The sequence below is a fragment of the Lissotriton helveticus genome, chromosome 9 (assembly GCF_964261635.1).
Source record: "Lissotriton helveticus chromosome 9, aLisHel1.1, whole genome shotgun sequence".
Taxonomy (NCBI): Eukaryota; Metazoa; Chordata; class Amphibia; order Caudata; family Salamandridae; genus Lissotriton; species Lissotriton helveticus.
In genome coordinates, this window is record NC_136070.1 from 729,085,922 (window position 1) to 729,107,705 (window position 21,784).

The window sequence follows — 21,784 nt, forward strand, 5'->3', positions numbered from 1 at the left end:
GGATTTTTTAGAGCAGAAGAGCAGGAGAGGTGGATTCAATGGGAATCAGATGCGAACCCAACCAACGCGCAATCAACCGCCCCAAGAATACATTCGAACCAGGAATCAGAGCTACTGGCGCTAGACAAAATTCCCATTATCAATTTGTCTAATAGATCCCTTACTAAAGATGAATCAGAAATATTAGGGAAAGGCTTTAGTTTTGTTCCCACAGCAAAGATAAGTAGGTTTCAACTAGAAAGGGACCTTAGAATGTTCTTTGGGAAGATTAGACTCAGAAGATTTTTTGAAGATAGGCCCTATCACGAACCTAATAATATCACTGGCGTTAAACCGAAGTCTGTATTTACTCCCTCCATTTCACAAGTAGACACAAATATAGAGACCTTTGAACGTGTGGTTGAGATAGAAGTACAGAACATTCTCAAGAAAGAGAAGATCTTTGATTTTAACCTTAACAAGAACCAAAGGGTAGCCATCAGCACATTGAAAGAAGACACGTCTATTACTATCAAACCCGCCGATAAGGGCGGGGGCGTGGTGATTTTTAATACTTTGGATTATGAGCATAGGATGTTGAAACTATTAGAAGTACAGGAGCACTATGAGAAAGTGCAGAGTAATGAGCTGATGGCTTTAACAAAAATATTTAATGACTTGCAGAAGCGAAGGAGAATAATTGGATTTGGGGGGCCGAGTGGAGATTCCTTAACAATCAGAAACCCAAAATTCCTGCTCTTTATGGGCTTCCTAAAGTTCATAAGGATGATACTGACCCCCCCCCTTTTGGTATTAAAGTTGAGGTCCTTTGTGAGGGATTCTTCTCACAATATTGGTATGACTGAAGGTAAGCCTTTTGTGAGGGAGACTCAATGTCTAGTTACATTAGACATTGAGTCTCTTGATACAAATATTCCCCAGCAGGCAACTGTTGAGGTGATTAAAAATATTTTGGAGAACCTCACTTTGGAGGGTGTCAGTAAGGAATTCATATTACTATGCATGGAAATGGTCTTGAAAAACAAAATTGTTCTTTTCAACGACCAGCTATATCGCCAGAAGAAGGTGACCAGAATTGGGGCCACTTGTGCCCCCAGCCTGGCATGCCTTTATGTAGGTGAATTTGAGAATCTGCACATTTATAATGAGCTTGTGCCATTTTATGAGAATGTCCTAGAGCGGCATCATTTTACAGACAATGTCTTTTTTATTTCAGATGGACCGGCGGAGTTTTTTCAGACTTCCTGGTTTGGCTAACCCTGGTGGATACAAATCTTAAATTCACGGCACATTACAGTCATAACAGTGTAGATTATCTGGATAATATGATCAAGGATGTTGATGGTGAGTTAGCAGTTGAATTATTCACAAAGCCGATGTCTAAAAACAAACTCCTACATTATTCGAGTTTTCACCCGAAATCGCAGAAAGATAATATACCATTCAGCCAGTTTCTGCGATTAAGGCAAAATTGTACCGATCTGCAAGATTTTTATAATCACTCGGAAGTACTTAAAACCAAGTTAAGAGATAGAGGATATCCTAAAAAACTAACATCCCATTCCTTCAAGCGGGCCAGATTTTATGACCGCGATGCGATGTTGAAGAATTCTAAGAAACAACAGGAACAGCAAAGAATCGTATTTGTTAGTCAGTTTAGCTCCATTAGTAACACAATAAAAAATGTTGTGAACAGCAATTGGAATATTCTAAATGAGGAAGAAGATCTTAGATTGGAAAGACCGCTATTTGCTTTAAAAAAATCTACGCAGTCAGTTGGTACACACTTATAGGGACATGCCTAGACAAAAACAGAGAACTCTTGACAATACCATAGCAAAGGGCAATGTTCCTTGTGGAACGTGTTCCATGTGTGAACAATGCCTGTCTACAAAAACATTACAACATAATGGCAGTACATTAGTGGCTCACACACTGAACAACTGTCGCAGCAGAAATGTGATTTATTTCCTGCACTGCCCATGTGGGTAAGCCTATATAGGAGAGGCAGGTCGCGAATTGAGGACCCGACTGGCGGAACACAAGTCAGCCATCAAGACTAAAAAACTGAATGCTCCCCTAATTTCACATTTTATAGAAAAGGGACACAAAGAAAATGAATTCAAATGGTTCATTTTATAAAAGGTATGGATGAACAAAAGAGGTGGTAACTTGGAAGAAAAGCGGAAAACCAGAGAACAATGGTATATATCTATACTTAACACTGTGAGGCAAGGGTTGAACTCCAGGGAAGAGTGGGAGAAATTGATTAGGTGACTAAGTTAAGTTATATTAACTTAATTGCATATAGTGTTCAGTCCAGCATAGGTTTTTTTGGTTATTATTTGGGTACTTATTGAATGGTTTTTCTAGGTACCTTTTTGATGTACTCAGTTGCCAGCAGAATTGATCAGTCCTGAGACATTGTGTCCTGTGCCATTTTAAATACACATCTTTTAGGACTTATGATTGGGTGGGCAGTTGTAAGCATTGGCCGTATGATGGCATTATATATTACACTTGCAACGTTATGCTATCACCTGGGCACAATTCATAGGAAGGGGTGGAATATATTTAAATGAATTTTAGGTAATTGGTAATTGGTAGATAGATATTTTTATTTAAATATTACAATTCCCGTATTTTCATATTTCATGTCCTTTTAATAATGAGGTATACTATTACTAGCACAACACTGCTCAAAAGGTATATGTCCGTGTGTCTTGAAAACATTTTCTAGGCGAGTCATATATGGCCGATTTCGAGTCTAATTGTCAGTAGGCGATGCTCGTTTTTTACATCAGGTGGTGCGTTATATATTTCAGAATAATAGGCACTAGCGGGAAAGTAAAGGCGCAGATGTTATACATTTCGCCACGTTAAGATGGCGGTCGGCTCATATCGGGCTTAGTATGTTTGCCATGTTTACATTAGGAGATGGTGCATGGCTTACGGTGAGCCGAGTCCTATTTCTATATCTCTTGCGTGAATACGCGGTTTGGCGCCCTTTCTGCCTGATTACCTTGTGCAAAAAAAGGAATAGCGGTAACACCGCGGTCAATGAACACTGGCTGTGAGGATGCAGGAGATTTTTTAATCCCGGTAAGTTAGACCTGTCTGACTTTTTGCCGCTTTGAGTTCGCTGTTTTTAGACCAGGACTATTAACGGAGGCCTTTTGAGTGCGTGTTCGGGAGCGGGGGGTTTTGTAGTGGAAACAATGCTACTAGGATATTAGACCTGTCCGTCTATATGCCGCTTGGAACTCTCTATCCTTAGACTGGGTCCACTAACGGAGACTCTCTGTTGCAGAATTCATTATTGTAAATAATGCAACACGGACATCGACAGTTTATGAACATGTCGTAGGGGCTTGCTGTCTGATTAATATGTTATGGCTAGAGTATATAAACGTAACCTATATACTGAGTCATTAGATCCATACTAATATTATAAAGAGAGAGCCCAAACCTTTGAGGCGGGTAATCTCAATAACCACAGCACCAATCACAACACCCAATACAGCGTTGGAAAGGGCAGTTGCAGCAGAAGGACATAGGCTATGCAGACGGCTACCATATATATATATATATATATTTTTTTTTTTTTTGCAGAGTTTTATATAGCGCGAACTTGACCCGAACTGACTCGGGTATCAGAGCGCTTTACATAGCACCAGTTACGTTACATGAGGACACGCATTCATTTTTGTTAGGCACGGGGAGATTAAGTGATTTGCCCAGAATCACAGGATGTTTGGCGTAGTTACCAAGACTCGAACACAGATCCCCAGGTCCAAGGTCGAGCACCTTAGCCGTTAGGCCAACTCCTGTATACATTTAAAAGGTAAAAGAACAGTGCCAGCAAAGTAGTCCCTTGTGGGCGTGTCTGCGTTGTGCTGTGGGCGTGGGCTGGGGGCGTGCCTAACACTGGGGGCGTGTGGTACGGCCATCACATCGTGGGCTGTGGGCGTGTGCTGGGGGCGTGACAAACGCTGGGGGCGTGTGTCCACCCTTCATGCCATGTGAGTCGTACATACAAGCGCCAATTACGTTGCTGCGCAGCATCAAGGGGCACGCTGGGGGCGTGAGAAACCATGGGGGCGTGTGCTACGTTCCGCCCTTCATGACATGTGGGTCGTACATTAATCAGAATATCGTCTGCTGTGGCCGTGTGCTGGGGGCGTGACAAACGCGTTCACCTGGTGGCCTGGTAAGTAACGTTACTGCAGCCTCTCCTGCACGCTGTTACTGAACTCTCTCATTCAACGAAATTATACGCGCCTGCTACCATCAACCAGGGCTCTAGCCGGGCTCAGGCGGCGGATCAGTACACTAATTACACGCGCCTGATAACATCAACCAGGGCTGCAGCTGGGCCTCAAGCGGGGGGAACACATGCCTGCTAACATCAAAAGGCCTGCATCTGGGCCTCAAGCGGGGGAACACGCGAATGAGCATGTCTGCGGGGATAATTACTGCAGCCTCTCCTACTCGCTGTCACTCAACTCTCTCATTAAACGGATTTACCCGCGACTGATAACTCTCTCATTCAATGACATTACACGTGCCTGCTAACATCAACTAGGGCTGTAGCCGGGCTCAGGCGGCGGATCACTACACCAATTACACGCGCCTGCTAACATCAACCAGGGCTGCAGCTGGGCCTTCTCCGTCCCTATTCTAATGAAACAAAAAATTTTGTCTACCACGAGATTTTAAAATAAATTGCCCTTGCCAAATACACACATTCTATTTCATACCCGTACAACGTCGGGACGGGCTGCTAGTAAGGATATATAGAACATTGGCAGGAAGTCTTGGTAGTGGTTTTTAGACCTACGATGGGGGAAATACAGAGTGTGTGCACATCAATAGGTGAAGCGGGTGGGTAGTGTTAAAATAGATACTCATTGTCTTATTCAATCAGGCAGTTGCAGTGGCAGTGGCTTTAATATATATTTTTTAGAGGCATATTGGATTAGTTAGATAAACTTTGTTTAGCAATTGGCCTAAAACATTATCTGATGCTGAATGTTTTTTGGAACACAGGGCAGACGATAAATTGCATCTACAGCACACCAAACAAAATACAGAGTGCGTACTCTTCCAATATTATAAAGGTACGTGTTACATCTTTCACTCGCCTCAAATTAAACTATTTAAGTTAATATCAAACTTAGGGTGATTCATTAATATGTGGACCCCCTCTATTTATCTGCAGGATTGATACCTAATATTCACAAGAGGCTTTTAACCATTGAAACTGTCCCACATCCACATATAACCAATGGTAGGTCCCAGCCTTATTGATTTAGGGTGCACTGTCTACTTACAGCAAGGATGATACTTTACACAATTGTGCAACTAAAATTTAAAACGCAATCACGAAGTATGACATAAAGCATTTTTATTTTAGGATGCATTATGAAGTAATTGGCACTGGTAGCGATCACCAAGCCAGATTACAAGGATTCTTGGAAGGATATATCTTGATTGAAATAATCAAGATATTATATGAACTAACTGATAGCCTGGTGGGTATCCATACATTATTTTTATCGACATGATTGTGAGGCAAATGCTGAGACTTGTGACTGGTCTTTGAGGAGATGGCAGTCTTCTGTTTATGGAAATGATAGTTATCGTATGGGTGTAATTGTACTCCTTTAATATAATAAGAAGGCATGACCCATATTCCATCACCACAAAAAAATATATATATGCGTGTGTAATCACTACTAGGATGGCCTATGTGGCATCCACAGCATAAATGCATATTCGTTATCTATATATATTAGTGCACTCCAGATAAATTGGTTTATGGGTGCACATGTCACTTTAAATGTGATATGGCAGGAACCAGGATGGAGCATAATCAGCCCATTCAGCAGGACGTGGTTTGAATCCATTGAATGAATGAAAATACTATGGTGGAGAGAATCAGATGGTGTTTTACTTTAATGACTCCATCAGATGGATGCTTGAAGGGTCTAATTGTATGTTCAGTCCCAGCAACTCAAAGAATTAGGTTTATTAATGAGTTTTGTCGAAAACTGTTTAGGATTGTTAACACATTTTGGTTCATTACCATAATATGCATAATGATGCTAGATGGTTGGTTCATGTTTTATTATATTATGTTTTATATGTAATAACTTTGCATTTTTCGTAAAAAATGTTTTTTTTGCATATATACTGCTGTCAAAACCAAACACTAAGAAGCCTGAAGAAGGAGGTTGGATTTATGAAAACCCTCTGAAACGCGTAGCTTTTTTTGGCCTACGAATATACGTCTTCTTGTGCTATTTGACATGAATTTACAAATGCATTATTATATCCATTGTTATATGTAATTAGGGTTATGCGTCTTTTTGAATCTTTGAATTGGTTGTAGATACAATTCTATTTTTTTTTATATATATTGTGTTTTTAATGTGTATTATTTCTAAAATGAAAAGGTGTTTTAATATATACAATTTCTTGAACCAACTTAATAAAATTTAGAACGTTATTATATCATTTGTAGAAAGTGGATTTAGATCTGACTTACTGGCTTACTGATAAATTGACCCGAGTGTGTTTGAGTAGGATGTGTGTGGTGAATGCATCATTGGTGCTTCTGGCACTACACCCCCCGGATTTACCCAAAAGCCTTCCATTCATGAGGGGGTGGCTGGCCCAAAGCCCACTCTATGCACATCTGAACAATAGGTCTAGTAAGCAGACAGCTAAAATGGTTATTGAAGGAGACCTAGAAATGTTCTCCCATGATACTTTAAATAATTAGCACATTATCAACATACTGCATTCCCTCAAATCTGGGTTTTAGCTTAATCAGTGTAGGAATAATTCCATGATCAAATTATGTGAAAAAATGTTCCAGGGAGCAGTGAGTGTAGGAGGCTAGTTTAGTATATGGTGCACACTTACTCAAGTGGTGCACCTTGCACTAATCCAGGCAACTTATATGGTGGTTTTAGTGGTCTTTGATTATCATTGAAAGCTCTCAAAGTGATAGCTGTGGTGAGCAACATTCAGGCTTATCTTGAAGGAGTGTTAAGCTGCTTGTTTTGATCAATTTTATCTTAATTGTAAGTTAAATGAAAAAGAACCACACAGTGTTTATATTATTACACAACACTCACTAACACATTGGTATATCTCCTACCCGTAGATATTAACACAATACACAAGAATACCTCAAATGCAATAAGGTAAGTAGCACAAAATACAGTGGTCTCCAGGGGGAAACCAAACCAAAGACTAAGAAGGTGTAATGCAAATTGCAAAGGAGAATGGGTCTTTGACCTGGCGACACAGGAACCCCCCAAGGTAATTACCCAGGAATTCTACGGAAGCTGTGTAGGGTGGAAACACAGCTGCAAACCCGATGGCAGTCAATAGAGAAGTCGCTATCACAGTTTTTAAAAGAGAAGGACCCTTCCCAGAGGACCCTGATGAATTCCCTTGGAGGACAGAAGGTTGGAGAGCCTAAACCAGAGAAGCTAGGTGCATATGGGTGAAGAGACGTTGGAAACCTCTGTAGAAAAAATGGAAGACTTAGAAGAAGATACCTCTGGAGAAGTTCAGGAAGGAGTCTGATAGAATCCAAGGATAGATTCTGGAAGTGAAGAACCTGCATGTAGCGGGGATAGAGCCTATGCCACTCGGAAGTGACCAGGAAACACATAGAAACAATGGCCACTGATGACGATGGTGAACTTGTTGCTGCAGCTGTGAGGACAAGGTGATACTGAGGAAGACCAGGAGCTGCACATGAGCTGTCCCACATTGGATGTTGCTGACTAGGTGGTTGGTCAGCGGGAGCACCAACAAGCCTTGGTAGCCACAACTTGCATGAACAACAAAAAATGAGCAATGTTGGGAGCAGCAAGGAACTCACCAACACGGGAGAGTCTGAGCAGGCCCCGAGCAAGCAAGGGAAGCCAAGGAAGCAGTAGAAGACCCTCAGGAGCACCCACAGGCCAAAGGTACAGGAGTCGCAAAAGGACCTCGAGCAGCTCAACAAGGATGAAGGCCCACAGTGCTGAGGATGCGGTTAGATGCAGATTTTTGAGGGAAGAGATGCTGTAACTTCTTGTAGACCGAAGATCTCTGGAGTTTAGAGCCAGCAAGCCTTGGCAACGGCAAGTCAATGCAGCACATAGGGGTTCGGTTCCAGCGGTTCAGACGAGGGATACTGGCCTCAAAATTACAGACAGGACAGGTCAGGCCTTGAGGGACTTGCAGAACTACCACCTGTGTTGAAAAGTCTCGGGACATCCATTGGATGACAGGAGCAGCAGCCTGGTTAGCTACATTGAGGTGCCTGCCGATTCAGGAGAGTCACTCCTTCACTCCAAGGGAGATTACTTTAGGTGTCCTTGATACCCACAGGTCTGTTGAAGAACCTGGACGGGGAACAGACACAGACAACAAATAAGACTTGAAGAACAGCAAGGGCAGGAGCAGCAGGAGTCTTCCTTGGTGCAGTCTCGGTTCCAGTCGAAGTCCAAGTGTCTAGACGGTCAATGAGGCTTGAGTCTTGTCCTGCAACGAATATGAGGACCCATACAAATGTAATCCCTTAAGTACCTTAAGGAAAGGGTTGGAACTACTCAGGGATCACTCCCAGAGAAGGGGCTGGACAGAGGGGAGGATACTTCCATGTCCTATGTTCAGTTTTATGCAAGGGCTCCCTGAACTGGCTCAAACTGGAGTATGCAAGGAGGACATCAATATGCCCTTCAAAGTGTTCTGGTGGTGCTGGGAAGCGCACCCAGCCCAATGCACTAAGTCCTGTCTGGGAGGTGGTCACACCTCCCTGTGACAGGAAACCTATTGTTCTACCTTCCCCTGCCCGAGCTTGGCTCAGCGACAGGAGGGCAGAATTGTGTCTGTGGTTGGCAGCAGCACTAGCTTGCTGGTAGACCCTGAAAGGCTGCTAGCAGGTGTACCAGGAGTACTAAGGTGTATCCCAATGGAGCCCCCCACTGCATGGATCATACCGCCAACACTGGAAACGGTGTGGGGGAATGATTCCAACACATTTGATACCAAACATGACAGGGTTCAGTGCAGTCAGTGCAGTCACTATATAGTTAGAAAACTCGTAATTAATGATATCCAGTATATGTATTAAAATGGCTGACCACACTTACAAAGCCTGGAGAGGGTCTGAAGGGGTGCACTGCTCACTGCAGGGGCACCCTCACACTTATGACTAAGCACCCTGCCCTCGGGCTGTAGAGCCTGCCATAGGAGGGACTTGCACGTTTTAAGTACAGTGACCTGAGATATAAGGAAACGTATATCTGTAGTGAGAGGTGCAAACACCAACTCCCACAGGCTGCAATGGCATACCTGTAGTCACAGTTTAATTGGACTCCAATGGGTGGCACAATACATGCTACGCCCATGGGAGACCCCTGCTGTACCAACGCCCTGGGTAGCTTAGTACCATATACTAGGGACTTTTAAGGGTACACCAGTAGTTAATTGTGGAGCACTCACCAGGTCAATTTAGGGGAGAAAGCAAGGAGACTGGGGTCCTGATTAGCAGGATCCCAGTCAGACTAGGTCAAAAACACATTGACACCAAGCAAAAAGTGGGGGTAACCATGCTAGAAGGATCCTACCTTCCTACTGGGAGGGACCAACAAACCTAGGTTGTTTTATTGAACTTCTATAGAGCTTATGACAGAGATTATCGTGTTTTGCTACTGGCATGCCTTTCCACTGGGTCAAAATGAGGACAAGTGGAATGAGCTCCTAACCTGTTAATTTTATCTCTTGTACGTAATTTATTTAACAGGTGCACGTGTTATACCAACCTGGCAGGATCTACAATGTAACTGCTTTCAGAATGCAGTTTCAGTGTAGTCCTGTCCTTAACCTACTTGGTAACCCAGAGGAAGAGGCGAGGGGTTCAGGGGCGGCTCTAGGCTCATGGCGGCCCTGGGCAGGGAGCGTAGGTTGGGGACCCCGGAAGAGGTGGTCCGGGCGGGGCGGAGCCCCCCGGAGCTCAAGAAGTTGCTTGGAAGTGGAACAGAGCCGGAGGCCGCCAAATCCCTGCCAGGGGCCGCCACGCAAATATGAATCCATCCTCAGAGGATTATTATATTAAGGATATATATTGGCATGGTGGCCCCTGGTTCTTGGTGGCCCTGTGCAGGTGCACAGCTTGCACATGCCTAAGGCCGCCCTGAGGGGTTTTCTGGCTGGCAATGTAGTGGCAGGTGATATAATAGAGAGACTAGGAGTAAATAAGTAACTGTAAAGTTCGATTCATTCTTTGTCATGCTGCAAATAAATGCTGTAATATTGTTCAATTCAATTTGTAAATATACATGCCTTTCAGTCCTTTAAAGTAGTATTTTGTTTCACTATTTTAAAATCTATCTTTCTTGTGTTTCACTCCCAAAAGTAAGAAAAACGACAGAGTATGTAACATAAATGGAATACATCTGTGCACAGATGCTACTGAGTATTTGAGGTGAGAAAGAATATTTTACTGTTCCTCTCATTTTCAAGTTAGTTAAATACGACTTTCACAATTCATTTCCACTGTCTGTGATTGCTTTAAAATGCCTCATCTGTTTCTTTTTGTGAATTTATTATGCTATGCATCTATGCAGGAATAGACAAAGAAAAGGCTAAAAAGTGTCTACGAGCAAAAGCATATTCTTTTCTGAAAGAAGGGATGTTACTTATTGTCTTGAAAGTCTGTCATGTTCATGTCTTTAACGGCTTCTTAGTCTTCAAGTGACTCCTGCTACTGTCATTGGTACTCATTCGTGCTCGGCTTGTGGGGGAAGTGTGGTAATCAGGAGTATCCTAATTCACTCAAAACGTTTGCTGTGCCACTGGCTCATGCATCATTCTGCTTGCACTGACACAGCACAGCAGTTGCTCACCAAAGCACTTGATGTTGTACCATCTGGTGGGCAAGACTAGTAGATATATATATACTGGTTCTTCTGCTTTAACGTGATTGTTTTCCTTTTCCGTTCAGTTGAAGACTATTTACCCTTTTCATTTGAAAACAATCAGATTGTCTGTTATTGGTAATAAGATATTGATAAAATAACGTAATTATTACATCGCTAATTGTGTGGAAGCCCACAGCAGTATTATACTAACAGGTGGTCTGCACGCTTGCTGAGTCTATTAGAAACGCTTTTGGAAGTACGTTTAAACCCCTTGCCTACTTATTAAATGTTGCTCTGGTGACAATTTAACCGAAGGAGCTCCTTTCTGTAATTTGGGTGAGCCAAAGTGGATTTAATTTCTGAGAATAAATGACAGATCATTTATTGGGACAGGCCATCCCTTTCAATAAGGCAGGAAAAAAGCATGCTATATTCAGTAGGTTTGGCCTGATTAATACATTTCACAATTTTAGTTACTCTAAAAAGGGCATAAATGTGTGGTCCAACTAAGCCATGAGGTCATGTATCTGGTGGGACACGATCTCTGAGTTGGAAAGAGCATGAATAAAAATAAAATCATGAGCTGACACAAATCAGTGCTTGATGATGGGATAGTATGATTGTTTAAAATATTTTAAAAAATCAGTATGTAAGAGATATATCTGATACAGCCTTCCAGCCGCAGCTTCCTTACCTTTGAATTTCAACAGGCATTAGACTGGATCTGGGAAGATTTTTCATGAGCCGTACCCCAACGTGCCGGTAGGTGGTGTCTATTGGCGCCGCGTGGCATTGTTGACGTTGTCTATGCTTGAAGTGACACCCGCAGCACCTATATAGGCACCCCTCCGGCGCTCTGACCTCAGTTATTTTTTTTCCACGGCAGCTAGTGCTGATCCAGAGAAGAGATACCGCTCTGTTGTTTTTTGACAGAATTTGTTTGACATTTTGTTGACTGTTTTTGAGGCATGAACTCCTGGTGTGTTGAGATGTCATATCAAAAGACTGGTTTTAAACCCTAAAAAGCCTGTCTACCGGCCACTATCGGTGACGGACCCGCATTTCATCTATGGTGCGCATTTCATCTATGGTGCCTGTAGTGCTACCACATCACCAGGTCGTGCCCCGATTGCCAGGCCATGGCCTGAAGGCTTTGAGAGAGTGGTCCCTGAAGCTGCTAGCAGCCCGGCATGTGTCTCTGCGGAAATCCAGGTCCCAGTTGAGGCGAAGAACCTGGGATTATTTGTGGAGCCTGAAGACTTCTTCATCCCATTCCAAGTCACTCAGGTAAGAGGTACTAGAAAAGAGAAAAAAGTCGAAGAGCTCTTTGACTTCTCATTATACATCTGTCGACGAAACGAGGAAGCATCAGCACTAGAGACATGTTTCTTCAGAGCCTGCACCAACTCTGCACGTCCCTGACTTTAATGGGAGCCAGCCACCAAGCTGTGCATGCTTCACAACCTCTGCGTGGACTAGGGAGCTGTACCCACAGATCTTGTGGATCAGGCAGCCAGCAGTCAGGTCCGTTCACCAGCCCCCAGCAGCTGCAGTCTCCAAGCCTTTCTAAGGAACCTGTCCCTCTAGAACGTGCAAAGCCAAACGTGCCATGTACAAAAAAAATTAAAACGTGGTGTTCTTTAGTCGATTGTACCATGAGGACTAAGATGGCAAGGATTCCCATATAAATCAGAGGCATGGCAGTGAGTAGAGAGATCGGCTGTGTTTATGCACTGTAACGGTGGAGGAGCAACTAGGTCCTGCATGCTAACCCCTCACTCCATGCATGGGGCTAAAATGTTATTGTTTTAACCCTTTGCGTGCGTGGGATGGCCGGGAGCTGTCCGACGTCACGGGGTGTGTTTGTCGTCCTAGCACCCACCCATGGGGGAATCGCTGGCGCTCTCCCTGTGGGCCGCCCTTTAAGTTGCCCCCACCGGGGAAGGCAGGGGAAGCCCTTCCCCTGCCTCTCCTCCCCCTGCCTCCACGTCATCTAATGACATCAGGGTGCAAGGCGCACTGATGTCATTAGAGGATTCCCAACGTGCTGGAAGCCATTTGCTTCCAGCTCGTCGTGAAGAGAGGAGGTGAGTTTCTCCTCGGGGAAGGGGGCATTTAAACAAAAGAGGCATCGGGGGTTGCATTCCTGCTTCATGATTGGATTTGGATTTACTGTTTTGGGGGAGCAGCCCCTTAGGCAAGGGTCGCTCCCCTTTTGGGGGCAATGTTTTTTGGGTTTGTCTGCCCCCCTCGGGGGCAGTTATCGCCATTTTTTTTAAGTGGCCCTCTGGACCACCAGGGAATAATTTGTGGGGAGTGGCCCTTTGGGCAAGGGCCGCTCACCTTTGGGGACAATGTGTTTGGCTGTCTACCCCCATGGAGGGGCAGATCTCGCCACTTTTTTATATAGGTCCCACTAGACCACCAGGAATTTATTTGTGGGGAGTGACCCCTTGGGCAAGGGTCGCTCTCATTTGGTGGCAATGTTTGTGGCTGTGTCTGCCCCCCAGGGGGGCAGATCTTGCCATGTTTTTATAAAATTAGGCCCACTAGACCACCAGGGATTTGTTTGTGGGGAGTGGCCCCTTGGGCAAGGGTCGCTCACATTTCGGGTGCATTTTTTGGCCATTTCTGCCCCCCTGAGGGGGCAGATTGGCTGGTTTTTTTGTATGGTCACTAGGCCACCAGGTATTTATTTGTGGGGAGTAGACGTTTGGACAAGGGTCACTCCTTTTTGGGGGCAATCTTTTTGGCTGTCTTTGTCCCCCCCAGGGGGGCATATCTACCCTTTTAGAAAAAAAATCGGGCCCACTAGACCACCAGGAATTTGTTTGTGGGAAGTGGCCCCTTGGGCAAGGGTCGCTCCTCTTTGGGGAGCATTAATTTGGCCGTTTCTGCCCCCCCCCCCTTGAGGGGCAGATCAGCTGATTTCTTTTTTTGTATGCCCACCAGGGTTTTTTTATTTGATGTTCGGGAGCTGCCCCTTGGACAAAGGTCGCTCTCCTTTATGGGAGGATGATTGTGGCCATTTCTGCCCTCTTTGGGTGGCAGATTAGCAGTATGTTTTAGGCCCATCTGCCCCCAAGGGGGAGAGAAGCCACTAGACACCAGGGTTTTTTTTTTATTTTTGTGTTGGGGAGAGGCCTTAAGGGCTAGGGTTGCTCCCCTTTTACGGGGGAGAATATTTTATTTATACTCTTAGGCCCACCTACCTCTTAGCTTGGCTGGTGGATTGTGCGTGGACTGGTGCATTATTTGCATATGTGATTGTAATGATTTTTTCTCCTTTTTATTCTAGTGTAAAGCTTTTGATTCCTGTTTGCGGTTTCTGCAGTGGTTGTTCTGCAGTTTTGCGTGGTTGCATTTTTGGGTAAGAAAAACATTTTTGTTGTATTTACTCCAAATGAGTATTATTGTCATGCATGAATGATTTTTTTTGTAAGTGGTGTCATAATGGCAGCATATGTAGTTAGTGTTTTGAGCATGAAATTATTTGCAATGTGTTTTGCATTGTCTTATGTGCAATTTTCTTTACTTTTTTAGTGGGATGTTGTTGATCCTTATTGTGTCTGTGCAGAGTAGGTGGTGGTGAGTCTTGCTGCTTCTGGCAAGTGAGTGGTATCATTTTGGAATATATAGGTCTTTGTGATTTAGACGTTTTTTGTTTATTACTTATTTTACAAAGTGTTTGTTGTTGACTTGTTTGACAAGTAAAAAATTTAATGACGGTGTGCGTGGACTGGCTCTTGGCTGGCGGTGTGCGTGGACTGGCACTTGGCTGGCGGTGTGCGTGGACAGGCGCGTGGCTGGCGGTGTGCGTGGACAGGCGCTTGGCTGGCGGTGTGCATGGACTGGCGCTTGGCTGGCAGTGGGAGTGGGATGGTGCTTGGCTGTCGGTTTGCATGGGCTGGCATTTGACTGGCAGTGTGTGAGTAGTAACTTGCTGCTGGTCATTACACACTCTGCTAGTCAAACGCCACTGCAGACACTATGTCAAACACCAGCTGGTGTGATTGCTGTGTCAGTCATGTGGGCGTGTGAAAGTGATGGGCCCTTGAATGGCCCTGTCTGTTGATGTGAATATTGTAATGTGCTGGGCCTGCAGCTGGCGGTGTGAAAGTGTGTGTCAAGTATGAAAGGTGTGTGAATAGCCTGTAAAGAATTTTGGGCCTAGTCGTGGCTTTACATCTCACAAGCTGTGAGTCATTGGTTGAGGTTTTTAATGTTTTAATTATTAACAGTGCATTTCCTTTTTGTGAAATCTCTTCTTAATAAAATAAACATTTTGAAACGTTCACTCACCCTTTTGCCAAATCCAACCAATATGTGTGTGTACTTGAGGAACAGGTGGATAGACAGTCATATTGGCTCATTTGTCTATCTGTGCTAAGGTGTAATCTGTCTCTAGGGAAAATTTACCAACTTCAGATATTTCTGTAAATTAAAAAAAACATGGGGAGTGCTGGGTGTTATGCCTCTCATGGATCCCGACAAGTTTTTTTACTCACAATGCCATGCAAACCTCAAAATGCGACTATAGTCACGGATTTTCCTTGCATTACTGTGTCATAAAATTCTGTTGTCAGAAAAACCACAATTTCCCTACCACCCAGCACTCCCTCAAGGTCTCCCGATAAAAATGGTAGCTTACTCGTGTAGGTGGGTCAAGTGCCCGCGACAGGCAAGGGCCCAAAACCTATTGAGGCGACATCAAAATTACCTATCTCAAAACAACCTGGTTTTGCAAGGGGGGTCCACTGTTTTTTATGGCCCTGGGCTTTGTGGCCACCCTGGCAAACTACTAAACCCACACATGTATGAAAACAAGACACCCGGGGGAGTCCAGCGAGGTATGGCTTGCATGGGTCCCCCAACATTTTCCAACCCAGAATCCCCTACAAACCTTAAATTTAGCTGAAAAAAATAACTTTTTTCTCACATTTCTATGTGGGAAAGTTCTGGAATCTGCATGGATAAGCCATACCTCGCTGGATTCCCCCGGGTGTCTAGTTTTCAAAAATATGTGGGTTTGGTAGGTTTCTCTAGATGGCCGCCAAGCCCAGGGCAAAATACTCATGGAACCCCCCTTGCTAAACCAGGTTGTTTTGTGATATGTAATTTTATGTTGCCTCAATAGGGTTTGAGCCCTTACCTGTCGTGGGTACTTGACCCACCTTTACAAGTGAGGTCCCAAGACTTTGGGGAAAGCGGAGTGGGTGGAATTTGTGGATCCACGCAGATTACAGAACTTTCCACCACAGAAATGTGAGGAAAATGTGTATTTTTAAGTGAGTTACCATTTTTCTAGGAAGACTTTGGGGAACACGGGGTGGGTGGAATTTTGTGGATTCACACAGATTCCAGGACTTTCCATCTCCGAAATGTGAGGAAAATGGTTTTTTTGGACAAATGTTTAGGTTTGCAAGGGATTCTGGGTACCAGAACCTGGTGAAAGCCAGTCAAGTCACCCCATCCTGGATTCCCCTGGGTGCCTAGTTTTAAAAAATGTGTAGGTTTGCTAAGTTTCCCTAAGTGCAGGCAGAGCTAAGGTTCAAAATCTACATCTAGCCACCTTGCAAAAAAAGGGTCAGTTTTCATTGTGAAAATGTGGTGTGTCCACGTTGCATTTTGGGCCGTTTCCTGTCGCAGGCACTAGGCCTACCCACACAAGTGACGTACCATTTTTCCCGAAAAACTTTGGGGAATGCGAGGTAGGTGGAAATGTTGTGGATCCACGCAGATTACAGAACTTTCCACAACAGAAATGTGAGGAAAATGTGTTAAAAAAAATAATTGAGGTTTGCTAGGGATTATGGGTAACAGAACATGGTGAGAGCCAGTCGAGTCACCCCATCCTTGATTCCTCTGGGTGTCTAGTTTTGAAAAATGTATAGGTTAGCTAGGTTTCCCTAGGTGCCGGCAGAGCTAGGATTCGAATTCTACAGCTAGGCACTTTGCAAAAAAAAGGGGTCAGTTTTCACTGAAAAATAAAGTGTGTCCACGTTGTGTTTTGGGCCGTTTCCTGTCACGGGCACTAGGCCTACGCACACAAGCGTGATACCATTTATTTATTTTTTCTATATATTTTTTAATATATTGTATACAATCATTAATACTGTAGCAGGGTAGACCACAATTGGTATAAGTTGTTAGTACATTGTTATAAATATGATTCCCTCTTGTTGGTTAGCTTTTTTTTTTTTTGTGATGTTAATATCTTGTTTTGAGTAAAAATGTTCTCAATACAAATGGCAACAAGTAATGCAGTGCATGGATTTTAAAGGACATTGAAAATTATCCAGGTTTTTTCTGAGTCTTCCCCATTGGTCCCAAAGAACTGAAGCAGGCATCCGACATTTGTTTTGTTACTAGATGTAACTTCATCAAGGCTGAAAACACAAGATTGCCAAAAATAGAGACCAATTATGTCTATCCTAAGTCATAAATCTGCATACGGAGTTGTATATCCATCGTGACCGATCATTAAGAGTGACAAGGTGACTCCAACAGTTATGTTCTCTGTGATGCTTTTAGTACGTGAAGGTGTTCAGTGAACAGGCATTAAATAAAGGAAGAAAGGGTGTTTGTGCTTCCTTTAACAGAAAATGCATGGAACATTGCTACAGCAGAACCCAAAGACAGTACCGGAAGCAATTGTCCAAGGAAAAAAGGAAATAAAGATCCAGTGTTAGAATAGGTTTAGCAGTCAGCCACCATAGGTTTGAAATTCGTGATAAAAAGATCATGTAAAGCTAAGAAATTAAAAAAGTTTGAGAAGGTGAAATCTCAGAGGACTCGCCCTCAGCATTGTCGGAAAAGCAGGCATTATGTACCTTAAATATCCTGTCAATTGGAATCCTCAGTATGTTTGGATGAAGATTCCCTATATTTGAACGAGTTCTTAAACCTATGAAAAGATGGATGAAATTCACAAATAGCATGAATAGTCTAAGAGAACTGCGTAGATTAATGTTACGCAGTGAAACAAGAGAGTCTATGATGAACAACCCACGACAGCAAATATACCTGTTATGTGGTAAGATTATTGTTTCCTGGCCACATATGATTGCCCTCAGTTAGGGTAGATACATTTCTCAAAAGATCATGAATCTTGTATTAGAGAAATACTCCATTTTAAAATTATGTTTTAGTGAACAAGTGTAACAGTCATATTAATTACTGACTGGGTTACCTTTCAAAATATTCAGTTTCCCAATCAAAACGTGCCGCTCCCGTGTGGCCAAGAAAAAATCCGCCACACAAAATGTTCCCGCACGAGAAATCCCAAAAACACGGCACAAAAAGCCACCATCCTCCAAGTCGGATGCAACCACAAAACGTGAAGTCCAACACCACACCAAGCAATGCCTCCACAAAAAGGCAACAGCTGCAAACATGGCAGGACGTCTCCGCCCCACGAGACAGAACCACGACAAGTCCCACATGCCGAGCACCGCACCTCCACGCAAAGAAAACAGCTCTCTACAAGCAACAAACAATCAAAAATGGCGAAAAAACAACCAGAAATTGGCAGAAGGTCCAGAAAACCCACAACCTGTCCACTGATCTCCACGCACAGGCGACACCCTCCATTGCAAACACCCGCATGGCAGCAAGCCAAGCGCGGCACTCAAGCACACATATAAATATATTACATAATGTCACTTACTCCTGCTCTGGCCTGGGCGTGTTTCCTCTCGATGTCAGACATTTAAAAAAAAATAGAATCAAATGCAACATTTTAATCATAATTGTTTCAACTTGAAACAACAATGATTACAAAATAATATTATTTCAACCCAAGATGAGCACGTGCCGGGCCAGGAATATACCCACTCTCCACGACACCGGCTGAGCATCTTGTGGATGAAAAATGGATGTAACTTGCTTTTCATCCAATTTTCCCTTCTCAGAAAGGCACTGTGCCTTATCTCATTGAATATGTTCACTGGTCTGGGCTATTCATTGAAAGTAATGGGACAGCGCAGAATCGAGGTGCATGCCGGCCGAGGGCCCTTTAATCTCCCACTGATTTAGTCTCTGGTACATTGTTTCTTTAAGGCCGGACAAGTAGGAGAGTTAGCAAGATGTGCCTTTGACCCACATCTGAAACACTGGAGAGATTTTTCTCCCTTTTTCAACTCATTTTTGTTAATAAGTTTATCTCTATGGGAAATCTGAGAAAAGTGTTGTGACACTTTATTTACCGATTCAGTAATAGTGGGCTTGATAGAATTATTACCAAGTTCTTTAGAAGCAGAGACAGACCTCGCAATGCCCCTTGCTAATTCTAAGGTTTCTGTAAGTGACGGATTCCTACAACATAAGATCTTCTTTTGAATATCATTATTAAAACAATTAACAATTAATTGGTCCCTTAAATATTGTTCAATAGGACCTTCGAACTCACAAGAAGCAGAGAGGATTCTCAATTCTGCTAAGAAGGTATCAATACTTTCATGTTCTCTTTGTTTTCTGGTGTAAAAATTATGTCTTTCAACAATTATACTTGGCTCATCTTTAATGTGTTTTTCCAATCTACTGCCTCAGTGTATTCATTCCAATCATCAGAAGGTGGACGAATAACTACAGGTTGATGATCAAAAATTATTTGTCCTTCTGCACCCAAAGCATTATATAACATGGCGTTTTTCCTAGTGGGAGAAAATTTTACTCCATCAACGGCTATTATGTAGCTCTTAAAAGCTTTATACCATTGGACCTATTTAATTTTAGGTGTACCAGGCTCAGGGAGAAAAGGTGAGGGAAGGACTGCTGTTTGTAAAGCCATAATGTAATACGAGAAATATAGAATTAATGAAATCACCAGGCAAAATATCAATAATAATCTTGTGTAAGTGTAACAAAGTAGTTACACAGAAAACTTTAGATATTAAATAGTAAATCTTTTTGACACTTCTTACTTTGCTAATGAAAAATGAACATTCTCATAAGAATTGGCATTAAGATTATCATTAAACCAGTGGCACTAGAGCATGACCTTGAGATGATCCATTCGGCATGAATAAAAATATTAAACAAATGCTGTGTATACTAGCATATAAATTCACGATACTATCTGAAGTAAACAACAACAAACTGTTAATGAAGCTGTGCACATCAGCGTGAAAATGCACAGAAAGATTATAATTTTAAAATGTTTAGTTAAAAATTTATAGTCTTAAAAATGTGTCATAGTTATTTGTAGATCAGCGTATAAATACCAAATTTTATCACCAAGTCGCAGCTGTCAATATATGCTTCGTGAAAATTGCAGCCAGGTGAAGTGTTTCCGATTGAAACACATTTGCGAAGTGATAAATGATGGCTGCCACGTAGTACGGCAGAGCGTAAGCAGCGTAGTAGCGTATCACCAACGAGATGATGAATGGTGAAGAGAAGTTGCTATCGAATGCTCACGCTGGTAACGTATGACCAACGAGATGTGGAATGGTGAAGAGAAGTTGCTGTTGAGTGTTCACGCTGGTTTCCTGAATGGAGCGGCGATGTCTGTTCAGCAAGGAAAATGACGAAACTAAAGACCACTGTGTTCTAAAACAGCTGGTAAAGATTTTTAAAAGATGCCATCAAGTTCATATGTATCCAAAGGTTGAAATTGAATATATTTCTTCAAAAATGTAATTATCATAGTTTTAAACGTATTGAAAACAAGCAGAAATAACGTGCAATGAGTCTGATATTTGAATGAGCACCTCTACGAGTAGCGTATGCAGCGAAGCTCCCAGTAGAAAAAATAACAATAGAGATTATAACGAGGGAGTATTAAATATCAAATAGCTCTAATTGGATGGGGTTAAGAATTCAAATGCTACGAGCCTGCATCGATAAAGTTAATGAAAAACTCCCAGTAGAGTTAAACTCAATAGCGCAATTAAAGTTTCAAAAGCTTGTAAAAGAACTTCATCATAATCAAGCTGGATGTAATTGAAGAATTATCTGAAGACTTATCTCAAGTGTGGATGATAATCTTCTTAAAGATCAGCAGGTCATCAATCAGTTATCAAGAAGCACTGTAGATCTGATAGGATCTTCTTTTTAGGCCAAAAGTGATGGGTTCAGGAAGTGCTGACTTGACCACCTCGCCGCCAAATTTATGTTGCATCCAATAAAGAGATGAGAAGTATAATAAATAAGAATAAAGTTTATTCTTATACAAGTGCAGCACTCAGATCCAAACAGAGTGTTTCTTCTATCAGCTCCAGCTTAGACTGACCAGCCCAAGCCCAACATTCTAAACTGCTAAGCACATCCAATTGAAAGATGCAATAATAACATAACATTGTTAAAGGTACATGAATGAAAATATAATAACAAAATAATAAATGAACATAAGATATAACAGTCTCAGCTTGTATTTCCTATATCTGTAGTTTATTATGTCAAAGTTAACTTCCCCGATCCAATAAATATTCACAATCTTTGTACCAAGGTACTGGAGATAAGTGGCTTTACAAGAGAAAATTATGTGGCATGGTTGACTTAATTCTGTGGCATGAAAAAGGCTAATTATGCAGAATGTTTTGTGAGTAAAGGCAGCTACAGTGGCTTGTTTTATGTCATTCTTTTACATGTTTGGGTGTTGATGCATACCAGATCACAATGCATCCTTTGGTAGTTTTCAACATAATTGTCTGCACACTGTGCTCTAGAGATGATGTAAGTAAAGTTACCTATGTTATTATCATATGAAATCTCTTTATTGATGTCATTGCTGCACTTTCATAATTTCTTTATTAACCTTCTTGCTTTCTCATATTTGCTTGAAATTGCACCATTTGCGCACACGTTTTTGAAAATTTTCTCTCGGAAGTTCTTATCTCGAAGGACCCTGA

At 42.6% G+C, this 21,784-nt stretch overlaps 1 protein-coding gene across 10 annotated transcripts in view; it reads left to right on the forward strand.

The window, feature by feature from the left end:
- TOP6BL (TOP6B like initiator of meiotic double strand breaks) overlaps nucleotides 1-21,784 on the forward strand; it is a 2,208,219-nt gene that overhangs the window by 687,265 nt on the left and 1,499,170 nt on the right. For 9 of the 10 annotated variants that reach the window (XM_078660852.1, XM_078660845.1, XM_078660847.1 and 6 more), the window contains one exon: nucleotides 10,427-10,495. The exons of the other annotated variant lie outside the window; for it this stretch is intronic. In XM_078660852.1, coding sequence (XP_078516978.1) covers nucleotides 10,427-10,495 — 69 coding nt within the window. The remainder of the gene's footprint in view (nucleotides 1-10,426; nucleotides 10,496-21,784) is intronic. 10 annotated transcript variants of the gene reach the window in all.